The sequence below is a fragment of the Genypterus blacodes genome, unplaced genomic scaffold (genome assembly GCF_046128005.1).
Source record: "Genypterus blacodes isolate CSIRO-AG114 ecotype Tasmania unplaced genomic scaffold, CSIRO-AGI_Gbla_v1 ptg000052l_1, whole genome shotgun sequence".
Lineage (NCBI taxonomy): Eukaryota > Metazoa > Chordata > Actinopteri > Ophidiiformes > Ophidiidae > Genypterus > Genypterus blacodes.
Window position 1 is genome coordinate 6,333,679 of NW_027466864.1, and position 16,380 is coordinate 6,350,058.

The following is a 16,380-nucleotide window of genomic DNA, read 5'->3' on the forward strand; positions in this document are numbered from 1 at the left end:
AGAGAGAGAGAGAGAAAGAGGGCGAGAGAGAGAGGGAAAGAGAGAGAGAGCGAGAGAGAGAGGGCGACAGAGAGAGAGGGCGAGAGAGCAAATCAATAGATCTGATACACAATTAATGTTGATTACAAATGCCACTATTAAGACAACAACAACACAACAACAACACCTGAAGCAATGAACAGAACCCTTAAATGTAAGAATGTATATGCAGCTTTAATGGTTTCAATATAAACATGTATGTATGTTGTATCTTTGTGTATTTACGGTCCTGGCTAAACCCTGGAGAGATCGATCCAAACGTGTGTCCTCCCTCTGTCCTGCACACTGAGCAGCATCACCAGCCTCTCTGGATACGACGGCCCTGTCCTGTGTCTGACTCTGAGTTCTCTCATTGTTTTCCTGTTGCTTAGTGTTCTGTTTTTGTTTGAGCTCAACCCACTTAATTCTTTAGACTAAAGGCTAAAGTGGGAGGTTACCAAGCAACCATTTTCCTGTGTTGTGGCTGTAATGGGCTCCTGTCTCGCTGTCTGCTGTACTTTCTCCACCTCTGACATGAGACCAAGCTTAAACACTGAGGGTTTAACCTAAAGGTGACAGGAAGTCGGTGTGTGGTCTCTAGGATTACAGGTGAGAGGAGAGTTGACTTGTCTGAGGCTTTTCTTTGACCTAAGTCAACAAGAAGCCGACCCCAGGCAGAATGAGTCTGCTGCAGCCTCCTCCTTTAGTCTCCTTTGAAAGAAAACTCCAGTTCTCTGCGAGTCAGGATCTGACGGCTGCGAAAAGCAAACGTTTCTCTGTTCCTGTGACGGAGAGCAGCGGTGACGTGTGGAGCATCAAGCCGCCAGATTTCTCTCTTAAACTCTACACACGTCTCTCAGATCCACAAAAGACGAAGGAGAAGAAGAAGAAGAAGAACACAGGTCAAGAGAGCAGCCTACCTAAACTCAGTGAGACTAAGTGGAGGACTCTGATATTCCTGCCAAGACTCTCACACGAGTGTGAGAGGAAGACAGAACCTCCAGCCTTCATTGCTCCACACAGGCCTCCTGACGCTCTGCAGTCTGAGCTGATGTTTGTGAGGAAGGGGAAGTATCCTCTGGATCCTTACATGAACCCTAAACCACACGACTTCAGACCGGTAAGTGCCTGGAAAAGGCTTTGATACAAGTGTGAACCTTCCTGCATGGACTGTAATGTATGATTGATACACAAGAGGGCAGTACAACAAAAGCTTTTGGCAGCTCCTGAACCTTCTGTTTATCATTCTGTCCAGCTGGATGAGGACGTTCCTGACTTTGTGACTACATATGAGAGAGATCCTGGTAACTTGAGGTTTAAATTGAAGCACATGGACACTGGTGAGTGGACAAACACACTTTTAGACGTTAGCATTGCTTTCACTCTCCTGTCTGTCAATTTACACAGAACTGTCTGAGAATATCCACATGTTGTTTTTGGTTGCCACGTTTGCTATTTGACTCATAATTGAGTCATGACTGATGGGGTTCAAGGGGACAGCTGGATGTTGGTCTTGCTGAGTAGACTTAAACTAGGGAGAGAAGAGTTTGTCTCCCTGCAGTAACCATGAAGGAGAGAGTGAGAGAAAGTGTTTTCCAGTTCAGACCACCAGATCAGAGTCCTACTACAGCCCAAGGGTCACCAGGGGGAAGCTGGACACCTGTAAACCTGCAGAGCCACAGTGGGAGGCCAGGCTCACGCTCCCTAAGGTGCCCTGGCCGCCAAAATCAGCGTCTTACACAGTGAGTAGAAGGCGTCTCTGTGTTCTGCTGTAATTGCTTTTACACCCCAGAGAGCTCCAACAAAACACCAGAGTCCAGTTATACAAACCACAGAGTCCTTAAAGGACCCTGGACCATGTGATCACGGTGGTTAAGTGAAAGCCACAGAGTATTGATTTAAATGTTGCAGTTTGAAACAACAACAATCTAGAGGAAGATCATGAGGCAACACATTTAATGATATGATGATGACTGTGGTTGTTTGGAGTTTTGTGCGTTTGCTTTAATGGGCGACAAATGTTTCTAGAGTGACAGCAGCTATGTGTAACGCCCGGAGGGAATGTGTGTAACGCTCACGACAATTATCTCCTTCAAAGAGACACCGACGAAGACGAGGAGTGTACAGTGCGTTCTTGGACAGGGCGGAAGAGAAGCTCTGCAGATCCTGGGAAAAAAGATAATGACTCTCTCTCTCTGTCTCTCTATGTCTCTCTCTCTTTATGTCTGTCTCTACGTCGCTCTCTCTCTCTTATAATGTCTCTCTCTCTCTCTCTCTCTCTCTTTATGTCTCTCTCTATGTCTCACTTTTGCTTTCTCTCTCTCTTTATGTCTGTCCCTACGTCTCTCTCTCTCTTTATGTCTGTCTTTATGCCTCTCTCTCTCTCTCTGTACTTGTTTTACCATAGTAGATTAAGTGTACAGATAAATGTTATAAAACAATAAAACCTCCATGTTACTTATCAAAGGAATTACAACAAAACGGCCATATATGGTCGTCACTGCAGAGCAAAGCAAAGGTACAAAGGTTTTGAGCTGTAGAATACACACACACACTTCAGTGTTTAGAGAGTCTTTCCTGTCTGTCACTCAGCTTCTGGTTTTCCTCAGCTGGTTACTGAGCAGAACGAGTAAATAAACCAACTGAGACACCAAACTATAGATAAGCTCATCATCATCTGTGTTATCTGTGAGTCATGAAGCCAGCTGCAGTCACAAGAACGGACAGAACAGAGACGGACCAAAGGATGGAGGACACACAGTATAGAAGTCACGCAGTGAACACGCCTGCGAAGGTCAACACGTCACGTCATGAGCCCCGCCGGTCCACACGGACAGCTGCTCATTCCCTAACCGCAGCATTTCAAACATGTAAAGCCTCCAAATGTCTTCAGCATATCTGAAATAGTTGCACGTGTAAATGTAAAGAGACATCTGTGACAGCAATGTGGAGACTAAATATAGGACCAAACACAAGAAGAGACACACGGAGGATCCGTCACAAGGAGCACAAGCCTATGGAAACATAAGAAGAAAGTTAAATGAAGAAATACATGACTAAATATGAAGAATATGAAGAAATAACTAGATTATCACAGAAGTGTAATGATTAATGGGATGTATTATGTACAGGATATATGTCCACTATCTAACAACAACAACATTACCACTACAACTGATCTTCTTATAAAACTAATAATAATACTTATCTAATACATAACCTGAAAGGAACCTTAACAGTTCTTTCAGAGGTAAAATAAAATGAAATAAAATAAAAATCTTTCCATTTCAAGTTCTTGCAAAAACAGATAAAGGACAGTTTGTAAATAAATTCAGGTTTTTGTAATAAGACCCAACACATAAACTACCACTACCACACACTGTATATGTCTTTAAAAACTACTGGAATGAAATATATACAAATTAGATAAACTAACATAATCACTTTAAAGTTTTAAACTGTAAACTGCGGTTTGGTGTTTATCATCTTTGATTAAAGCGTGATGAGCTCCGGCCAGGCTGACCAATCAGTTTGAACATAAACACAGCAAGGCGAGGGGCGGGGCTTCCTCTCTCTCTCTCTCTCTCTCTCCCGTCCCATGCAACGCAAGTTTGCACACACACACACACACTCAGGGAGGAAAAGCACGCTGACCATCCGCACAAAATCCACAGTAAGTTTTAAGTTTCTTCCGTTAAATCTTTGCTATTGCGTTGTTTCTTATCTACACTCTTCGCGAATACTATTAGTTTGTGTTGTTGTAGTTGAGCTCTACGTTACATAACACCGAGTTTGTTGCTAACAAACCGCACCGACCGTAAACTTTACACGTTATCTTGTAGTCTTGGCTAATGTTTGTCAACACACAAGAAACCCGGATAAACACGACGCGTTATCTTCTCCTCTGGACTCTGGACACACGTTTGCCTCTGACATGCTTGTTTTCGCCCAACACGGCTACATTTCATCAAATTGCAAGATACGCATGTAAAAACCAGTAAATGTTTATATTGGAGGACTTTAACGGTGGTGTAGTTTGGTATTTTACGCTGTTTATCTCGTTTTTGGTCGTAACTGTCACGAAACAAAATGCTTAAAGAACCGCACAGACACGTTAAAAGCAGTATACAGCTAAAACATTCATTCATTTTTACCTTTCGCTCGTATGGGACTTGAAATTGGCGTTACTTCTCCCAATTCATTTATAAAACTGCCTGTAATCTGATGCTGTGGTCGAAAATATTAATAAATATTTAATAAAGTTCGATAAAATGGTGACACTGACAGAGCAACAGGTGACCAGCGTTCCCGGGGGTGGATGCGTGATTGACAGGCATTTTTAACCAATCAGCTGACGAACAATGCAGCGAACTGGCCAATCACCGACGTCCGCTGCGTCTCGTGTGGGCGGGGATACGGCCAGGCAGAGCGCGTGCAGGGAAGGCAGGCAGATCCACACGGGACACGGACGAACTGGGACGGAGCCTTAATGGCGAATGTTTCTCTGCCGTCTTTACCGAAATAAGCGCCGTAAACACGCCGCCACTTCGACCCAGACGCGGTGAGCGCTTGCGGGGACGCACATAGACCCGCCCGGAGGATTCTGCGCCGTGTTTAAGAGCGGTAGGTAACCGAGCGGAGCTGCAGTGAGGCTGTACCTGTACGTGCCTACGTGTACCTGGCCTGGAACTTCAGCCTTCCGTCATCTTACAGGCAATTTCTCAAATATATTTACATTAGAATACAAACAACAGCGTTATAACAGTGCAACTAACCGTGCTAGTGTAATAAACGTGTACAAATCGGTACAACAGGGCGGCTGCAAACTCGTACCTTAGAGCCAGAGACGTGATTTGGAGCTGTGATATAAATATGTATGTCATGAAATATAACACATAAAGATTAACGGTGGGAGCTTTGTTATTCTAATATTAATTCAATATTAATAATATGATTGTGCCTGAATTAGTCATTTCCTGCTTCTCTAAGGTGCATTGCCCAATAGTAATGGCGTAGGAGCTCATTTTAGAGCCCTGATCAAGTGGAATACACGTTAATATGGATCCATCTGGGTTTTACATCAATAACACTCACACACAGATGCTCATCACATCACCACATATAGTAAATGATGTCATGTCAAATCTAGTAGGTTGTTATTGCTGTTCTGTGTGTATTTTGCCAGTATTCCTCGGCTCTATTTACTGTATGTTGCCGTAAATATACTTTTGTTTTGCTGTGTTTGAATACATTGTGGTTAAAAATGTGACCTCATAAAAACAAACCAGCTTATTTTGGTGTTAGCCGTTGACTCACTGGCTCAGTGGTGTGTGTGTGAGTGTGTGCGCGTGTGTGTGTCAGCCATAATAACGTAAACATTGTGCTCTCAGGTGAATGCTGTTGTCCTGTTGGAACTCTGTGCAGCTGTGAGGATTACTGCTGCACACCTGGATCACATCTTCCCTCATTACCAATCCTTCCTCATGAGGAAAGATGGGGAATGGATTATCGGAACAACCTAGCTTCCTCTCAAGCATCCCGTTCTTCCAGTCCTTCCACATCGCCATCCTGGGCTTGGACTCGGCCGGGAAGACCACCGTCCTGTACCGGCTGCAGTTCAACGAGTTTGTCAACACCGTGCCCACCAAAGGCTTCAACGCCGAGAAGGTCAAAGTGTCGCTGGGCGGCCACAGGACGGTGACCTTCCACTTCTGGGACGTGGGCGGTCAGGAGAAGCTGCGCCCGCTGTGGAAGTCGTACACGCGCTGCACGGATGGCATCATATTCGTGGTGGACTCGGTAGACGGCGAGCGAATGGAGGAGGCCAAGACGGAGCTCCACAAGATCGCCAAGACCTCCGAGAACCAAGGCGTCCCCCTGCTGGTGGTGGCAAACAAACAGGACTTGCGGCACGCGCTGGCATTGGCCGACATCGAGAAGTCGCTGGCACTGAAAGAACTTGGCCCCGCCACGCCCTGGCACCTACAGCCGGCCTGTGCCATCATAGGGGACGGACTCAGGGAGGGTCTGGATAGACTCCACGACATGATCCTGAAGAGGAGGAAGGCGCTTCGTCAGCAGAAGAAAAAGAGATAAAGCAGCCAAGAGGACGGCCATTTTGCTTTTATTATATGTGAAGGAAACATTAAGGATATTCTGCTGCAGGTTGATCAGCCCCCCCTAAACTATGAAGCTTTAGAATTCCCTGGTCTCGGTCTTCTAACGATGCAGATGTGGAAGTGACACATAAAGGAATCTAGTATGGAGATAAGAAGGTTTCAGGCATGTTTGGATTGAAAGAGCTTGCGGTTCAAATGGCTGGGTGTGTGTGGGGGAAAGTGAGGGAGGAAGAGGAGGAGGAGGAGGACGTTGTTGGTGAGGATGCTGGTATGATTCACGAATGGCACGTGGCCGATCCAAACTGTATTACCAAAAATGAATCCCTTAGTTTTAAAGGGTCGGCCGGTGAGAGTTAAGAGTTTAAAACCAGGGAGGAGCGGGGGAAAACGTACAAACCATGAAGGACAAGGACAACCTTTGTTTACCTTCTTCACCGACTCTGAGCCTGGAAGACACGGGCGATAAACTTGTTAGTAAATGAATCTTTTTTTTTTTACACTGGAGAGAGTATTACTGTGCGTCACTGCATCGTTGCTGTTGTCATGGATATGCTTGCTGTCTTTTTCTCTCTTTATTTTTGTTTTGTTTTTTCCAAAGCACTTTAGATTTACAACTTCACACGGAGTTTACAGTTTTCAAATAGAGCATATCGTGTTGGATTTCACATGTGTGGGCTAAATAAAGCAGATGCTACTGTAGGTGGGCCAGTGGACCCATTATGCATTCTCTTTTTCATAAATAAAACTTATTCAGAACAACGTTGACGCTCTCGCAGTGGCTCTTCTTCTCCTCCACCTTGGCTCAGACGCCGTGGTGCTGTTCTACCGTTCCGATCTTCCAGTTCATCTGAGCCATAGCAGCTCAACCACCGCAATGCACGCAAAGCAAATATGAGGAAACACTCAAAGGTGCTCTTGAGCAAGGAGCATCGTTTCCTATTTTCTGTCTCGGCGTCATCGGACCGGTTTGACCGGAGAGTGTGTGAGAAAGGGAGTTGATGTTGAGTCAGTCCGCCTCTAACCTCCGAGTGTACTCTGAGTATTTAAATCACACGTTGGCGTCACGTAAACGATGAATCACTGTGTTCAGTTTGGGAGCAATTAAAAGCTTTAGAGCGTTCCTCCTCTCTGCGGCCCGGCTGCTCGGCTCTGCTCTGAGACGGCAGACGGCTCGGAGCCCAGATTACACACTGAGCTTCCACTTTATTAGGTACAACTGCACATTCTGAACTCTCAAACCTTCATAAATCTCTTCCAAAGCTTAATGCAACCTTCTGCGTGTCAGGTTGGGCTCTGAGCTCATCTGTACTTACAGGTGTTACTGTACTGGATTGATTTAATGTTTACAGGATTTAGTTTGATCCCATTTGCATACAGAAAGCCTAAATCACAGAAATGCAATTAAACCCTCACTAACCACAGACTCCAGACCCAAACTAACAGCTCTGGCACTGCATGAAAGGAAAAGAGAGCAGAATAACTGGGACAGAATGAGGATTCCTCTCTGAGCTGCTGTGTTGGGTTTCAGTCCCACGTGAACACAATGAACATGTAACCAAGTGAGTCGGATGTACATTACAATCCAGGGCAGTCTGTTCACACCATGGAGCCTTTGTGCTTAAAACAACAATTCCAAACACTCCCTGAGCAGTGACACACACACGCACACACACACACACACACACACACGCACACCTCTCTCTGTCATTGGCTGCGGCTGCGGCGGTGCAAAGACGCGCACCGATGCTCTGCAGCGCGGGCGGTGAGCGAGCGAGCGAGCTGTTCCCAGCGGGCTCTGAAATGTTGCCGGGGCAGTCTGGAAGGACGAAGCCAGCACAACAGGCTGGGGCAGGAGGAGAGCGAGGAGGAGAGCGAGGAGCCACGGGCGTGCCGGGTATTTTGGGACTGCGGAGGGCGGATCTGTACCATTTGCTCTCACGTTCCTTTGAAACAATTAATGACTGTGTGTCCCCGAGCAGCTGCTGGCTCTGCTGAAATAACTGTGAAGATTGGTGTTTTACACTGCCTGCTGACTGACCACACACACACACACACACACACACACACACACACACACAGACACACACAGACATCTGAGCTATTTACAGTCAATGTGCTGATCTTCAGCTGGGGGTTTGGATGCTTTGATGCATCTGAAGCTCTCTCTCTTGACATCTGACACGTTTGTATGAGGTCACAGTGGAATGCAGCTGAAGTCACCGCCTGATGGGAAGTCATCTTTAAATTCCTAAATAAGTGCTCAAAAGTGTTCAAACGCTTCTTGGAAGAGACGACCAAAACACATTAGTATAAACACGGAGGTATAGAAGATCAAAATGCTGCGTTTGTTCTCTGATGTAAAGAAATAAAGAGGTGGGAAAGGACTGAAGGCCCAAAAGGTCAAAAGGTTATGGGTCACAACTGGTTAACTTGTGTAGCATCAAGAATCCCGAGTTTTCCTTTTGTAAATTCGACATCTGCCGCCGTTCCATTGCAATTTCCACCTTCTACTTCAATTCTTTTTTGTCCCACAGCCCTCGAACGCATCGCTTATCAGCTACTTCACAGGAACAAGTAGCAGGACTTACTGGAACACAGAGTGAGAGGGGCCGACATGTGATAAGGGCCCGGCTGGATGTGACCCCAGCACAGCCCGGGTCACGCCGCGTCCTATGGCTGCAGGATGACCCGGCCGCGCTGGAACAATGATGGATGTGTTTCCACCGCAGATCTCCCAGGTGCCTCTGCCCGGCGTGTTTGGCAGCAGAGGAAGGAAGCTCAGGGGCAAAGGCACAGTCGCACTTTTCCTGATTCCACTTCCTCTTTCTCTGCGGGGGCCACGTCAGCTGTGTGTGTGTGTGTGTGTGTGTGTGTGTGTGTGTCCCCCTGCATGTGCCTGAGCTCCTTCCCTTTGATCTGCTAATGAACTCAGCATGAGGTCATTATTGGCCACTGGCTCAGTCAATCTCAATTGTTTCCTCTATTTTGTTTTGCTGACTTGAGTTGAAAACATCAGCATGTGAGGAACACGTGACGTCTCCGTGTGCAGATGTGCTCCATCCTGGGCTCCTGAGCTCTCTGGGCTCCGTCTCTTCCCTCCTCCTGGCCTCTATCCCGTCTTGTCCTTTAGTTAAAGTGGCATTAGGGCGGATGAATCTCTTGTTCTGCGGCGTTCCATTAACCCATTAACCTGCAGGAACACAGTAACCAGCCGTGGAGTCTGAGTGAGCGCAGCGCCTCCAGGAGGATCTGCTGTTCACAGCGGCTCGGCCAAAGAGGGATTCCTGCCCGTTATTGCTTTTATGCTCAATCCGTCCCAGCCGCTCCCGTACACATCTGCCTCAGGCACCGCCAGGTTTGGCTGCACACAATGTCCTTCTCCCTCTGTGTGTGTGTGTGTGTGTGTGTGTGTGTGAGAACACGTCTATGACAGATGTTATCAAGAACAGAAAGATGTCTGAAGATACACGAAGGTAGACACAGGAAATTGATTCATAAATCAACGTGTGTGTGATGAATCCACTGTGGGAGTCTGGACACTAGTGTGAGCTTCTAAATGTAGTATTCTGTACATTTGACCTTTAACCCTGGAGTCTGTTCAACATGTTTACATGCAGTCAAAACACTCCAAACTCAAAATAAAAGCCTGTAAACTCTATTCCTCATCTTCCTTCCATTGTGTTCTACGTTTCCTTGAGTCAATCTGCACAACATTCTTTCAGCTGCCTCCACGACAACATACAGATGGTTCAAGGTCAAAGGTCACAACTTTTACAGGCTATTCCAGGTGTTGTGTGGATCGGTAAGGGTCCGTTCAAAGATCAGGTGTACATTTAAAATGGCTACACTGTCGCTTTAAGACAAAAATCCTGCACCTGGACGGAATCAATAGGATTCTGCCGTCTGCTATGAAATAAACGTGAAACATTGCGTAACTGCAGTGAGAAGCTTCCTCCCATTGAGTGACGGCACGTCTGTCTGCCGCTCTGAGCCTCACAGGCCTGAATGAACCACAACAACACGACACCATGCTGCTCTGATGATGATGTCGTGGTGTTTACTCCATGGTTGACGATGATAAAGATCTATTTATCGCCTCAGCCGCAGTATAATGGACGTAAACATGCCTCCACCATGCTCTTTGGGTATTGGGGCGTCTCCTGAGCTGCTCTGCTGAGTTTTACATTTTCTCCCATTGTGCAGCGGAAGAAAGGGCGACATCTCCATGCACGCATGCAGCCGCCTGCTTGCTATGCAGGGTTATCATGGCGGGATTCATTTTTCTTCCTTGAGTCTATTGAGAGTGAGTGGCCTATTTACATGTGAATTCCTCCCCGCAGCCCCTGCAGCTCCGCTCAGAGTAGTGAACGGGGCCACCTGCAAGGGGAGACGGGGGAGGGGAGGGGGGTAGCATGGCGGGGGGGGGGGGGGGGGGGGGAGCTTTTGAGGAGCTGAAGAAGAAGAAGAAGAGCTCTCCTGTTCCTCCTCCCCCTCAGCGCAGAGACGCTGGCTTCGCCGCTCCTCCGAATCCAGGCAGTCAGAGCTCATGTGTGAATCCTGTTTGTATCACCTGATGACGCAGAACGGCTCACACAGACCTGATTACCGCAATGCCTCGCTTACCGGCCCTCCTTAAAAGTCAATAGTACGTAAATGAACAGCTGACGGTGGATCCAGGCTTCCTCTGTGTTCCAGGTATGAACGTGACTCACTCTGACTGGGATGTTTACACAATCACATCACCTCAGAGAACAAAATGTGTTTGGTTTGAGTTTTGGGCTCTTATCAGAACAAAACAAGGCGTCAACTAAATGTTCTACGCAATCAGGAACGTCGTCTTCTTCTTCTTCTTCCCACTAAACTGTGATAAAAAACGCTTGGGTGCCGCTTGATGAGAAACAAACGCAGACATTCCTCCCCCTGCACGTGTCGTTCCATCTGCCGGGCCCGAGCTCGTCAGTGAAGTCTGGCTGTAAAGTGGAGCTGCTCTGTTGTCTGTCTGTGTGCTGCAGCGTTGTGGTTGGTCGACTCTAAGCACCTTTACATTCACTGTGCTGCCATCAAAGGCCAAACTAATGTGGGGATATAAATGCATAGAATCAAACCTGTTCTGCTCGCACACACACACACACACACACACAAAGCTTCACGTGTTTGAGCTCACTCACATTAGGAAACCTATTTACTATCACATCATCTTGTTCTCCAGTTTGTGCCAAGTTCAGTCACAACATGATTGATTGAACTGAATAAATGGACTGAATCTATTTGATAAATTGATTTGTTGTTGACCCGTTTCCTCTGCAGTCCTGTGAGCCTTTGCTAGTTGTATTGTAGCAGAGATTTGGAACAACAATGCACACAACACAACACACAAACCTAACAGCAACTCAAACTAAAGATACAAAACACGTCCTAACAAAGTCTTAACAACTTGATGTTTACAGGACCAAAGTAGCACATGCATGTAAACACACACAGTGATTCAGTGTAACTTTGTTTGTGTGAGTTTGTGAGTTTGTGGCGTCGCAGCTTTGTTACACATCCTAGAGTTCTCATGTGAGTAAATCTCCTAAATGACAGTCTGGCACCAACATGTGATGAATGTTTCCTCATGGCTCAGATCAACTCAGACATTCTTTAGGCGACGCAAACCGCAGCTAAACATCACTTTAGCAGTTAGATTAGCATTGGTTAGTAAGTCTGTAAATCATCCCTGTAAACATGTTTACTCCAGCGTGTAACGTGTGTGTGTGTGTGTGTGTGTGTGAGAGCAGCAGCTTTGTGTTTGCTCGCGGATGCTCGCTGCCGTTCCTCCGAGTGTGTGTGAAAGAGTCTTTGTCAGAGGTGATGATTGCTCTTTCACCTCCATCTCCATGTGGGGGAGCGTGACCGCCGGGGCAGCTGGGAGGTGAACGGGGCGAACTGAGCGCACAAGAATGACAGCTAATGACTTTTTCATTCTCTCCGCCGCTCTGACCTTGAACTCCCGCGCCGCACAGCTACACCCACTCACCCGCCAGGCCGCTCCCGTGACCGCGCCGCACCAATGGGCGAGCGGACAGCAGCACCCAGGGACTCACAAAGAGTGGCATCCCCTGCTTTGTGAGTCACAAGCCTGTGAAATCTGCCTGTGCGCTTGTTTTGGGCCGCGGGGATTAGCGGGTTAGCTTGCGCGCCCCAACGCTTCACGCTCACACACAGTCCACGCAGAGGTCGGCGGGTAGAGTTTCAACATTCTGATGGAGCCCAGAGCGGCGTTAGAAGATGGAGGATTGGGCGCTTGTGCGGTTTTGATGAGCTTGACATTGAAAACACCACAGAAAGAATAATCGTATAATAAGCAGCTTCACTGACGACACTAATTGCAGGGAAAGCGTCTCTGAGCCTCACACCCTCCAGAAAACACACACACAGCTAGAATGTGTTTACAGTCGACTTACAGGTCGAATATGGGAGCGACAGCAACGCAGCGACAGCAAAAGGAGCAACATTTAAGCTTAGGATGTCACAGGATGACAGGTTTAAGATGTGGGTTTGCATCCTAATGTGAGAGGCTCGGCGCTGCATCCTAATGCCTTCAGCAGGCTCAGACATGGAGGAGGGATGTTCAGTCTAGACGCTTTGCCCTCCGACTGATACTGAAATTCTAATCAGACACTGTGTGATTCACCTAAGAGTTCAGTTATGGAGAGTTCACCCCGAGGTCAGAGCGATGTGACTTTAGTGTGCCAGAGGAGGAGAGCGAGGACATGCGGAGGAGGAGGTGACAAACACTGAACGCAGCACCGAGCTTGTTCCACTTTCTGCTGGGTTTCCTCCCTCGTGATTGGACGATACAGAAGCTGCAGTGGCTTCAGACGAAACCCCCGCTGACATCCTGACTTTGCGACTCCGCAGCTTCGTCACGTTGAGTTTGGGCGTACTATGTGTCGAGGAGTGAAAATGATGAAGAAGCTCCGTTCCTCTGAAGCTCTCTGCGTTCCTCCCTGCACTTAAGTGACGTCATCAGCTCCACTGTGGCCCACTGTGATTATGAAGCTTCTCCATAATGAGGAACCAAAGCTCCTCTGCTCTGCTTCACACCAGATCCAAACCAAACTGTTGTTATTTGATTGAGGCTGGACATTAATCAGCTGTTTACTGCTCGTTTGTAGTTTGTAGTGAAACCGCCACCGCAGATAAATGAGGCGTTTAAGTCCCCGGCTACTGTGTTGTTGTTTTTCTGTGCTGCACTCCTCTCAGGGAAGCAGCGGGACTCCACTCGTGTTGGCAATAACAGCGGCTGAGGTATTTAAACAGCCACAACATGAGGAGTCTCAGTATCAGGAGTTCATTAACTCCAAAGAATGGAGCGACTGAATAATGAACTGGGGCCTTCTTAGCATAAGGAGGAGGAGGAGGAGGAGGAGGAGGAGGAGGAGGGTGGGAGGGAGATATTGATGTTCTCCAATGATTAACACTCCAGACCGGCCGGACAGGAGTTCTCAGCCTGTCTTGATTTCCATGGCAATCAGAGCCGGAGTCCTTCACTGCGAGGCCCCCGGAGCTTTCACGCCCAGGTTCTGTGCCTGGTTACACAGATACGGGCGAGGGGCGGCGGGGGGCAGGCGAGGGGCGGCGGGTGCTGGAGGACCATCTGCCTCACGGCCCCCGTAGAAGTTTCAGACTGTAGAACTGATGGAGCTGGAGGGAGTCTGGGTGGTTTAGAGTCGTCTGCACGCGGCCACGCTCCTTATCTGCTCCGTCAGGACGCTCGTCTGCTTTTGTTCTCGTGTGGGTCTCGGGGTGTTACAGTGCTGCCACAGATTAGACCTTATCGCTGAGAAAGCAAGGAAAAAGAGCCAACATCCGCCTCCATCACCAAATCTTATCAACGGTGCCCTCGCTGCTGAGTCAGAGCCTGAGAGGAACAAACCAGAAGCAGAACCTCTCACTCCTACACGGGGTGAAAGCTCAGGAGGAGGAGGAGGAGGAGGAGGGGGAGGGGAGGAATGAGGGTCTGGGGGTGGGGCTGGTGGGTGGGGCTGCTGGGTTACGTCCTCCTGCCCTCAGAGCCATAAATCAAGCTAAATTAAAGTCAGACTCACATGTGGAGCTTCAGTCGGAGCTGAATTGGAAAAAGTTTCTCATGCGCCAAAATAGTTTATAATCCAGTGAAAGCAGAGAAGCTTTTGTATCTAAACAAGAAGGAAATACAGAGTCTGTCCATTTCTGTAACAATGATAACTAATCCTAAATATGACATCATTATATCAGTTTGATTAAAGCCTCAAGAAACAAAGATTCAAGCAGAGAACAAAGCCTCAGTGACTGAACACACACACACACACACACACACACATATTTCTGGGTGATTCTAACAGAGGAATTTTAAGGCTCTGGTGCTTATCAGGCTGAAATGAGACCCCCCCCCCCCCCTCACTGTACTGTGGCTCTGAGCTGGTTAAGCCTCTTATCTGCGTCTCTCCCACAGAGCTCTTTTGTTCAGGCCCCCTCTCATTGGACCCAAACCTTCCCATGCTCTCATTGGCTCATACATTCCGCCGCCGTCGCCATCGGTCCTTCCAGGTCCAGATCCACACTTGGGACAGTCACACAGCATGAAGCCTCGTCAGGCAGATGTTCAAGCCTCAAACTGCATCATTATTCTCTTCATTATTCTGTCAGATGATTCCATTCCACCACGCGCTGCGATAAAGTGATTTCAGAGTTGTGTTGTGTTCAAACCTTCTGATCTCTGCGGCGGAGATCAGTCGGCCCCCCTCTGAGCTATAAAGGTCTTTGAATTCATCGGATCTCCTTGTACAGATGTGACAGGCCAGTTAAAGCAGAATAATCTTCTGTCCTTCCCGTGTAATGAGTCTGTCCTTCATGCAGCACAGTGACCCACATGCATCTGTCTCTGTCCTCCTGAGCTGCTGAGGTCCTGCTGCTGCTGCTGCTGACCAGCTCCAAGCCTAACACAGGCCCAAACCCATAGATTCAGGCCTGTAAACGTTGAAGCTGGAGTTAGTGGCTCAACATGCAGCATGGAACACATGAAGAGGAGCGTTTGGTTGATTCTGGCTTTTGTTCTCCTACATTTAAGACTCAGATTTGGGCAAACATGAAGAAACATGTAGAAACATTCACTTGTGTGTGTGTGTGTGTAACATTTGAACCTTGCACCAGCTCCCAAGAACACAAACAAGCTCAGATCCTCTGATCAACACGACGACAACAAGACCTCACATCAACTCTGCAGTGAGAGGAGAAGCTGTACGGTCACAACCTGAAGGTCACTGACACACAGAGCAGCAGAGCGGCAGAGCAGCAGAGCAGCAGACATGAGCCTCCAGTCCTCACTGATACAACCACACAAGGTCATGCTTGACTGACAACCAGATGCAGCTGCAGCACCATGCAGCACTCTGCACCACATCAACAAAAGCACAAAGCTTCATTGAAACAAAAATAAGAATTGAACCTTGAGAAAACCTTCATGCGTCACAATAACAAACATCCGGTTCCATTGTTTTGACCGCCTGCACCACCAATGGGACACGGACCACGGTTTGGGAAACACTGCATTAAAAATGTCCTCTTCCCTCATTTTATTGCAAAAAGGTGCAACTTGTTTGTGGAGTTTCCCTGTAATGGAGCTCAGCTGCTGCTTCACAAATAAGAATCTAAACATCCTGACACCAAACCATCAAGAAGCTGGGATGGTTTCACTCTCATTTTCCCGGTCATTCCCTGAGTTTCACCTCAGTCAGTCTACACAGTGATGCAGTAAACGAAACCTTTGCCCCATGTGACCTGTGTCATTGTGCCGTGTCGTCTCAGTCATTGTGTTCCCGTCCCGCCGTGTGTTATCACAGCGGCCTGGCTTCAGATGCATTCAAGCAACCTGTTCCACTTCCTCTAAGCTTGTGCAGTCACAGAGTCCATCCCTCCGCTGTGTGTGTGTGTGTGTGTGTGTGTGTGTGCGCGTGTCAGCGGGTTGTTCCGGTGTTTTTGTCTCTTTATCGCGGCTGAAACACATCAAAGGCTGTAACACAGAGCAGAAAGCAATAGCAGGTTATTATAAATTTATAAACCTAATTAGAGGCGACTCATCAATATTCACCACCAGAATTTGACTCTTCAAACGAAATCTGCATCCGTACGACAAAGATGAATCCGTGTTTTAAAAAGACAGTTAGACACATTAATTGGTAGTCGCTCTTTAAAACCACACGGATGAGTTTAGACTTTAAAC

At 47.6% G+C, this 16,380-nt stretch overlaps 2 protein-coding genes across 3 annotated transcripts; both read left to right on the top strand.

Annotated features, from left to right (window-relative positions):
• Positions 1-697: 697 nt before the first annotated feature.
• On the top strand, positions 698-2,235 carry cunh7orf78 (chromosome unknown C7orf78 homolog). Its single transcript, XM_076150215.1, has 4 exons — positions 698-1,138; positions 1,274-1,358; positions 1,618-1,760; positions 2,117-2,235. Exons 1-4 carry the CDS (start codon positions 698-700, stop codon positions 2,198-2,200), a joined length of 753 nt encoding a protein of 250 aa, XP_076006330.1. The 3' UTR covers positions 2,201-2,235.
• A 1,370-nt stretch (positions 2,236-3,605) lies between these two features.
• Positions 3,606-6,900, top strand: arl4aa (ADP-ribosylation factor-like 4aa). Of its 2 annotated transcripts, none has more exons than XM_076150482.1 (2): positions 3,606-3,691; positions 5,409-6,900. In XM_076150482.1, exon 2 carries the CDS (start codon positions 5,512-5,514, stop codon positions 6,112-6,114), a length of 603 nt encoding a protein of 200 aa, XP_076006597.1. In that variant the 5' UTR covers positions 3,606-3,691; positions 5,409-5,511; the 3' UTR covers positions 6,115-6,900. The 2 variants fall into 2 exon arrangements, with proteins under 2 accessions (XP_076006597.1, XP_076006598.1); XM_076150483.1 differs by lacking the exon at positions 3,606-3,691 and adding an exon at positions 4,438-4,641.
• Positions 6,901-16,380: the final 9,480 nt, after the last annotated feature.